General features: G+C 34.8%; 5 protein-coding genes across 5 annotated transcripts; 4 read left to right on the top strand and 1 right to left on the bottom strand.

Annotated features, from left to right (window-relative positions):
- Positions 1-282: 282 nt before the first annotated feature.
- Positions 283-2,007, top strand: GPT1 (Gpt1p; the record flags this gene model as incomplete). The annotated part of the gene is made up of 1 exon (XM_015614444.1): positions 283-2,007. The coding sequence occupies one exon, from the start codon at positions 283-285 to the stop codon at positions 2,005-2,007; it is 1,725 nt and encodes a 574-aa protein (XP_015464732.1).
- Positions 2,008-3,006: 999 nt separating this feature from the next.
- On the bottom strand, positions 3,007-3,462 carry AC631_05614 (uncharacterized protein; the record flags this gene model as incomplete). Its single annotated transcript, XM_015614443.1, has 1 exon — positions 3,007-3,462. The coding sequence occupies one exon, from the start codon at positions 3,460-3,462 to the stop codon at positions 3,007-3,009; it is 456 nt and encodes a 151-aa protein (XP_015464731.1).
- Positions 3,463-3,704: 242 nt separating this feature from the next.
- On the top strand, positions 3,705-5,987 carry AC631_05613 (uncharacterized protein; the record flags this gene model as incomplete). Its single annotated transcript, XM_015614442.1, has 1 exon — positions 3,705-5,987. The coding sequence occupies one exon, from the start codon at positions 3,705-3,707 to the stop codon at positions 5,985-5,987; it is 2,283 nt and encodes a 760-aa protein (XP_015464730.1).
- A 154-nt stretch (positions 5,988-6,141) lies between these two features.
- On the top strand, positions 6,142-7,914 carry HIS7 (imidazoleglycerol-phosphate synthase; the record flags this gene model as incomplete). The annotated part of the gene is made up of 1 exon (XM_015614441.1): positions 6,142-7,914. The coding sequence occupies one exon, from the start codon at positions 6,142-6,144 to the stop codon at positions 7,912-7,914; it is 1,773 nt and encodes a 590-aa protein (XP_015464729.1).
- A 153-nt stretch (positions 7,915-8,067) lies between these two features.
- AC631_05611 (uncharacterized protein) lies at positions 8,068-9,023 on the top strand (the record flags this gene model as incomplete). The annotated part of the gene is made up of 1 exon (XM_015614440.1): positions 8,068-9,023. A coding segment is annotated over one exon (956 nt), but the record flags the coding sequence as incomplete, so codon positions are not given.
- Between the last annotated feature and the right edge of the window lie 65 nt (positions 9,024-9,088).

The raw sequence follows: 9,088 nt of genomic DNA, 5'->3' as shown, positions 1-9,088 counted from the left end.
TTTTCGCTTATCAGTGAAAAATTGATAGCATTTACGGCCACTTTGATAAGAAAGAAAATAATGACTATAGTATGCTGATTGCGTACGCTTTGATATGTAGGTATATATATATATATGTATATATATACCGTTAATCTAATTAAATGAAATATTTTAACTTTTTGAGCATTATATATATTAGACATATAGGTATTGTTAGGTACAGATATATGATTTTAGTTGATAACTGAACTATTATTACTAGATTGGATTTTAAATTTAAAGTATAAGCACATAAGTGAAATGGGTAAAAACGTAAAAAGTGCCGATAGATTACATCCTGTGGTGTCTAATATTCTCGTTGATGATTTAAATATAACGTCGGTGCTATCCAATCAGAACATTACGATTAACGTGGATCACGAAGTCGATAAGGATGAAGCATTAATATTAGCATTAGGATACAAGCAGGAATTTAAACGTGAGTTCTCTCTCTGGACGTTGTTTGCGGTCTCATTTAGTGTGTTGGGGTTACTTCCATCGATTGCAGCATGTTTTGATTACCAACAGTTGGTGGTTGGGATGTCGCCGGTTCCGTGGATTTTGGCGATCATTTTTATCTCATCAGTGGCATTATCTATGGCAGAAGTTGCCAGTGCTTTTCCGACCTCGCTGGGGACTCCATATGCAGTGTCACAGTTGGCACCTCCAAGATGGGCACCTGTCTTGACGTGGCTAACCTGTTGCAGTAACTGGTTGTGTCAAATTACAGCTGCTCCATCCGTTAATAACAGTTGTGCCTGGTTAATTTTAGCTTTAAAGACTTATAATTCAGATAATGGGTATAGTCCATCATATGGTGAAGTTTACGGCTTAACGACTGGAATTCAAATAGTTCATGGGATCATATCTTCCATGCCAACTAGATGGTTGGCAACGTTTAACTCCATGGGAACAATTACTAATATATTGTTTTTGGTTATTGTATTTGTAATGATTTTAGGAGGTAACGACCGTCAAGATCATTTTGACAACATCACTAAATTTAATTCAAACGATACTGCTTGGAGTTTCTATAACCAAACTGATTGGCCAATGGGTATTGCTGTTTTGCAATCTTTCTTGGGTGTAATTTGGGCTATGTCTGGTTATGATTCTCCATTTCATTTATCAGAAGAATGCTCTAATGCTAATGTGGCAGCTCCAAGGGCCATAGTACTTACTGCAACATGTGGAGGTGCTATTGGTTTCGTATTCATGTTGGCTATTGCATACACCCTAGTTAGTATTGATCAGATTGCAGAAGATCCGCAGGGTCTCGGTCAACCTTTCGTTACATATTTAACTCAAATATTGAGTAAGAAAGCTGTCAATGCAGCAACAGCATTAACAATCATATCTTCTTTTTTTATGGGTTGCTCATGTATGTTAGCCGCATCCAGAGTCACCTATGCTTATGCTAGGGATGGATTTTTTCCATTATCTAGATATTGGAAAATTGTTAATAAGAAAACACAAACACCAGTTAATGCCGTATGGGTTAACTTATTTATTGGTCAACTTTTGTTATTACTTCAGTTTGCGGGTGATACTGCCATAGGAGCCATTTTTTCGGTGGGTGGTATTTCAGGATTTGTTTCTTTCACTATGCCAACCTTATTAAAAATCACTTATGCTAACAATTCTTTCAAGAGAGGACCTTGGCATTTGGGTAGATGGTCAAGACCTATTGGTTTTGTATCGGTAGCGTTTGTAGCAGTAATGATTCCAATATTGTGTTTCCCAACAGTCAGAGGTGATGACTTAACACTCGATCAAATGAACTGGACTGTGATTGTCTATTTTGGTCCTATGTTAATGTCATTATTATGGTTCGTTATCGATGCCCATAAATGGTATAAGGGACCTAAGCCAAATATTAGTGACGAGGATATGGTCTACGGGAATTCAGATATAATTGATGGCTATGACAATGAGAAAGGAAACCATGATACTGTTATATCTTCCAAAGATTATGAATCGGCCTAGGGTAATTTGATTTTGTATATTTCTAATAAATGATTAATTTTATATTTGTATGTATTCAGAAATTTTGTAATTTTCTGATATTTTTTGTTTAGTGAAAAAATTGCAAAACTAGAAAAGATGCATAATTAGAACTTTTAATGTATTGTTGCATTCCTTCCAATTGGAGGAAAATTAATTGATATATGCTATGTGCAAATGGATGATAGTCGCATTCAGGCACTAATATGCAATATGCCGAAGATGTTCAAGAGCCTTACTATCTTAGAGTATAAATATAAACCCACTGTAACACCATGAAAATCAATTTAAATGTCTAGTAAATCATAAATGAAAATTATACTTAGAATTAAGAATAAATGTGGAATTTCGAAACTACAATCTTTTACTTTATGTATTTGCATTAACATCATCGGGCTCATCAAGGGTGCAGTTCAGCCGTGCTTTTTATGTAACATTACCCTTGCCTGTGTTTGTGTATATATTCTTAAATTAGGAAATTAAGATTGCATTAGTAGTAGTTATATTTCATTTTTATAGACAATAATACTACACGAACTTGTTAATATGTTTGATTTTGTTAATTGTTAAAAGTTAGCAATTTATGAAAAACAACACAATCTTTAAAATCTACAGCGAGTACTAAGCCTGCACCGTATTTTGAAATTATTCTTTAAGGCTTTTCGTTTTTCAACCTCATAGATGAGAGCCATGAATAGCTAATCATCAATCAATGCATTCTTTAGTACCTCCGAGTTTGAGCAATCGTTACTATCTAAGATGGCCCTGTAGTCACAGGTCTTTCAAATGCCCGAGGATGAGCCCCCTCGTATTCTTGCTGTGTCATATGATTGAAACATGGCTCGAATCGTTCATTCGCATGACTTAGTCTGCTTATTTTGGAACTTGCTACAAAAAATTCCTGTAGGGTATATCTAATTATCTACTAAAAATAATTAACTAACTAAAGCTATAAGCGAGTGTGAAATTTTATTTAACAATCTAAGATTTGTAATGGGCTGGAGGTGGTCCTTCAGGCCTTTGGAACTCATCTGCATTGACAGTATTAGCGGTGGTTCCACTGTATCCTTGCTGCTCATTGTATCCTTGTCCAGTATATCCTTGCTGCTGGTTGTATCCACCATATCCACCTGCACCAACACCAGCATCGGGATTTGGTGGTGGGTATTGATTATCGTACTGGTTTCCTTGGCCTTGATTGTAGTAGCCACCTGCTTGTTGGGTTTGATAATACTGATTATTATCCACAACATGAACCTTACCTTTATTCTTTCTCTTTCTAACGCAGAATAAGATAACCACGATTAGAAGCGGAATAAGAAGTAACAACCATAACAACCATCTGTATGAATACCAGTTACTGTTGCCATTATAACCATATCTATTACCATAATAGATTCTCTTTGTTATCTCTTCATTAATTTCCTTGACATACATCCTTAATTTGCTTACTTGACTTGAAGAAGAGAAAAAATTATTCATGGTTGCTTTAATGAATAATGGAAGAAGAAGTTGCAATTGTTCCATTTTTTACAATCACACACGACTTTTGTTGATACGACATTTCAGCTTGAAGACATTCGAGTGTCGTGCGACATCACCACATACGTTGGTTTTATCCGATAAAGAAGCACGCTGTAAAGTAAAAACTAGTAGTATATAGTGGCACACTGTTTAATATGAGTTTTCACTTAGTGCCCCCGCCAGTATCGAACAAACAAAACAAATCCAAACTGAGCTCAAATGAAAAGATACCCAAGAAAACTACAATTTCGACTAATATAAAGATCCACGGTAATCCGAGGCCCCAACTACGGACAACAAAATCGTCAAATAGCAGCGTTTCTAGTTATTCGGACCACACACCTGAAATAAGGAACAAAAATGGTGCAGTGAATGCGGATGAATTATCTAAGAGTTTGTTGGGATTAAAAAAATCGATGTCGTCTCTATCGTTGTCTCACAAGTCAAAGAAGAAGAGCAAGAATAGCGAAAGTCAAGGATCATATACACCGATATCACCCAGAAACAACAGGAGAAGTAAGCATGAAAATGCCGGAACTTCATCTAATGGAAGTTCCTCTCCAGTATTGAATCGTTCGAACTCTTCGAGCTTGTCTAATTTGAAGGCTGCGCATTCACGGTCGGAGTCTCCATCTATGCCGCAATTACTTTCAAACAACCAAGCTAATACTAATATAGCAAGTGCACGCTATATGGACTTAGATTACATAAGTCGTATATTAGACAACTCCGATTTACAACGATATTCATCTCATAGTCGTAGCGTAAGTGCAGATAACGGGAACAAGAAGAAAATAGATGCTATTGATTTTAAGCCGATTATAGACCTTTCGATAGTGAATTCATATGAGAAAATGAAGGAACACATGGTTTTTCCTACCTTCCACGTTTTGAAATATCGTAACTTTCTAAGCATTCTAAGTGATCATCATCAGAATGATCCTATTAGTTTTGCAAGTGTGAGAAATCATTCCCTAATAAATTTCATAGCTAGTTATAAAGGAGGTAAACAAGAACCGGAAAACTTGGATGACAAACAAAATGATGTAACATATTATGAAACTTTGTTAGGGACAGAATTGTTACGCTCAAGAAGCATATTTCGAGAGTTGATAAGACGAGACTCTGCAAAAATTGAAAATAAATCAAAAATTATAAACTGTGAAGAGTTATTACAATTGAATCTATCCAACTACGTTAGGTTTGTTCTTGATTTGCCCGATGAAATACCAGTTCCTTTGGAACAATTAGACAGTATTCAGCGCACACATTATAAATATAAAGAATTGTTTAAAAAAATCGGGCATGTATTATATTTGAAGAATAAGGAAGTTGGTGGAGATGAAAACCCTGATTCTGGTAACGCTTACATTCTACAGACAATCAGAGAAGTTTCATACGAGTACATTTTACTTGAGAAATATCTTCTTCATATCTTTACGAAGCTTGGTGATAATTCGTTGATTCAAAGTAGAAATCTAAATGTTTTGTTTGATAAATTTAATAATAAAATGCAAATGAAAGATAGCGAATCAATAAAAGTCTTGCATTATAACGCATATTTCAGTTCTCAATATTCATGGTATTTATCAATTACTGCTCCATTTCTAAGAGTAGTTGAAATGAACTCTTATTCGGAGAATTTTGAGCTTGTTAATAATTATGATAATTACTATAAAAATTTCAACGATGTCAAGAAAGTTTCGTTTAAAAATCTGGATTCCGACCTTTACGAAACGTACTTCAAGAATCTAGGACTCAATGATTATTTGAAATATCGGTTAATGACGCCGGAAAAATTGGTTGCATTACAGAAGTCTATTGATACAATAGCACAAAAGTTGAAAAGCTACAAGAAATTAGAATCTGATGATAACATATCTAACTGCAGTCACAAGCCTATGAACTTTGAATACTATACAGAATCTTTAGCGACTATATCCTCCGAAACTTTTCATCTTATTCAATCGAGAGACTTGCCACTTCAGTTGACCCTCAATAATTACTCAGTAATATTAAAAGAATTCCATAGAATATTGCAAAAAGATGGGATACTTGAAATTCCGTTTATACAACTAACCCGTAACAAGGTAAAGGAAACCTTCCAGCAAATGCACGATTTTTCCAAAGATGAGGGATTCATGAATTTAAATTTACTAGAGCAATTTAACATGATTCCAGACTTTTTGAAAACTATATTAGCGGAATTATCTCGTATTTTTGGCAAGGGAAATGTAAAATATCATGTGTCACTTTTGAATAGTATTGGTGAATTAAACTGCTTCTTGGTTAAGCACATATGTTTTCAGCTTTTTGAAATGTTTGGTCGTTTGGATGAGTACTGTTCAAAATTTACCGATGTGGACGATATGAGCTTGCGTGATATTAACGAAGAAGGCATGTATTATTTTATATATATAAAGGCCCAAAAGAAATAGACTGGTTTTCTATTATCTTACTACTGGTAGTAATATAAAATATGTAGCCTCTGGTACTGCATAAAAAAATTTATTGAGTCATATCAGACTGACAAAATATTATCAAAATAGATTAATACACTTATTCTCTTAAATTAAGCTATAAGTGTAGAACATGAAGACTGTATACGTTATAGACGTTGAAAGTGGTAACTTGCAATCCTTATTCAACGCAATTAAACGCATTGGGGGTTATGATGTTAAATTTATTCATGATGCAAAAGAATTCGCCGATTACAATAACAGTATTGAAAAATTAATATTTCCAGGTGTGGGTAACTATGCTCATTTTATCAAGCAATTACACGATAGAGAGTTAGTGGGTCCAATTACCAAGTATATTGAGAGTGGAAGGGCTCTCATGGGTATTTGTGTTGGATTACAAGCATTCTTCGAAAGTAGTGAAGAAAGTGATAGTTCGGAGTATCAAGGATTGGGATATTTAAAATTAGGTTTATCCAAGTTTAACAAATCAGATCCAGTATTTGCTCAAAGAAAACAATTGAAGGCCGTCCCCCATATTGGCTGGAATAGTGTTAATACCATTAAAGCCAATAATACTACTCTTCCTAAGACAAAGTCATTATTTGGTATCAATACAGTTAATAAATACTACTTTGTTCATTCATACGCGGCTATACTTAAAGATGAGCACCAAGAAAAGGTGGTAAGCGAAGCCGTTTCAAACGACTGGGATGTTGCATTCGCAAGATATGGATCTGAGATTTTTTTAGCAGCTGTTTCCTATAAAAATTTCTTCGCCACACAGTTTCACCCAGAAAAATCAGGTGTTGCAGGGTTGAAAGTCATCAAAAGCTTCTTGGAAGGCTCCAAATTTAGTGAGGTAACCCCATCTGATGCTCAGCCGGTTGATAATATTGAAAATACATTGAGTGGATTGACCAGAAGAGTTATTGCCTGTCTTGATGTCAGAAGCAATGATGATGGGGATTTGGTTGTTACAAAAGGTGATCAATATAATGTTCGTGAATCTTCTGGAGATTCTGCTGATAATAAAGTAAGAAACTTAGGCAAACCTGTCGAGTTAGCAACAAGATATTACAAACAAGGGGCGGATGAGGTTACATTTTTGAATATAACCTCATTTCGTAATTCGCCTTTGAAGGATTTACCTATGTTGAAAGTCTTAAGTACTGCAGCTGAAACAATCTTTGTACCATTGACAGTAGGTGGTGGAATTAAGGATATGGTTGATCCTATATCTGGTGAAAATGTACCAGCTGCGAAGGTAGCTAGTTTGTATTTTAGATCTGGTGCTGACAAAGTGAGTATTGGATCTGATGCAGTCACAATAGCTGAGAATTATTATGCAAACAATAAACAAAAAACGGGAACAAGTTCAATTGAAACAATTTCTGCTACATTTGGTAGTCAGGCCGTGGTCATATCTGTTGACCCAAAGCGTAAATATGTTCTGTCCCCATCTGAAACCACAATGGAGACCATTAGTATTCAAGATCCTCTGAAATATGGCCCATCAGGTGAGAAATACTGCTATTACCAAGTAACTTCACAAGGTGGAAGAGTAACTCACGAATTAGGTGCGCTTGAATTATGTCTTGCCTGTGAAGATTTGGGTGCCGGTGAGATTTTGTTGAATTCAATTGATCATGATGGTTCTAATAAAGGATTCAATTTGGAATTGTTAAGACAAGTTAAACAAAAGGTTTCAATTCCTGTTATAGCTAGTTCTGGTGCTGGAAATCCCGAACATTTCAAAGAAGTGTTTGAGATGGATTGTGGAATTGACGCCGCTTTAGGGGCTGGTTTATTCCACAGAGGTGAATATGAAGTTAACGATGTTAAGAAGTATTTACAGAAAGAATGTTCTATGGATGTCAGGTTAGATGACACTGTAGAGTTATAATATATAGATTATAGAAAATAATACGTCCTATATTGAAACCGAAATCTTTTCTCAAGTATCTCTGCGACAAATTTCAATGTGTGATAGAAATTTTTGGTGCAACAAATAAAGCTATTCAAGACAACATCAATTAATTAGATATGATGAGATAACATGCTTTCGGCTAAGAATGATCATTCAGTTGATGAAAATTCTGATTTATTAGAATTATCAGATTCCTTAAGTCCTTCTGACATCTCAAGCCAATCTTCTTTTAGTAATTTTAAGCGTTCCAACTCATTGCCAATACAATCAAATTTACCCACATTATTTAATAATTTAAGGGCGAATGATAGAAGAGAATTATCCAACAGTAACATTTCACCAGGAAGAAACTGGTTTAAAAAGCTAATGAGCTCGAATAATAAGCTAAACGATTTAGGATCTATGGAAAATATGAGACCAGGGTGGATAGGAAAAAGTACTAGTAGTAAATCATTAGGGGATAATGGCCATAGTGAAGATGACCTATATGATATTACTGTAGAGAATGAAACGGAAACTACTGCATATCCATTTAAAGATATCGACCAAGTTAAAATACCGTCGGTGTTCTTCAAGGAGGGTCTCTCATTACTCAAGGTATCTCACAAGTCTAAAAAAAGAACGTATTTTCAAATAGGTGATAAAGATTTTCAATTTTCCTTGAAAAATGCATATGCGTCTGCATCAAGCTCAGCTACAAATGGGTTGCATAGACTTCTTACGCCTACTTCAACGCATCAACCAAAAAACAAATCCTATGAATTTTCAATTGACGATATAAAGGCCATTTCGTATCAAAAAGATGCAAGCAACTATCGTGAAGAGCTTCATGTATCAAAGGAGTTCGAGAATCAGTGGTTAACAATTATCTATTTTGACAAGAAGAAGAAAAAATTAAAGACTATTCATATCATTGCTGATACAGAGCATGATCTTAAAAAGTTGTTGACTGTGTTATCTGGGTTAAGGAAATTGAGGAATAATTTGGCCAAAAATTATCTCCTTGACTTGAACGATATTGATGAAACTCAAAGAAATATGTTTATTGGTAGAAGTCAGGACGACAATGAAAAACAGATTAGGAAGTTTCTTTCTTTCAATGATATACTAAAATATTCAAAAAGGCTAAACATAAATATGAATCCAACCT

Source organism: Debaryomyces fabryi, assembly GCF_001447935.2.
Source record: "Debaryomyces fabryi strain CBS 789 chromosome Unknown contig00239, whole genome shotgun sequence".
Classification (NCBI taxonomy): domain Eukaryota; kingdom Fungi; phylum Ascomycota; class Pichiomycetes; order Serinales; family Debaryomycetaceae; genus Debaryomyces; species Debaryomyces fabryi.
The sequence above is the reverse complement of the archived record's forward strand: the minus strand, read 5'-3'. Positions and strand labels throughout refer to the sequence as shown.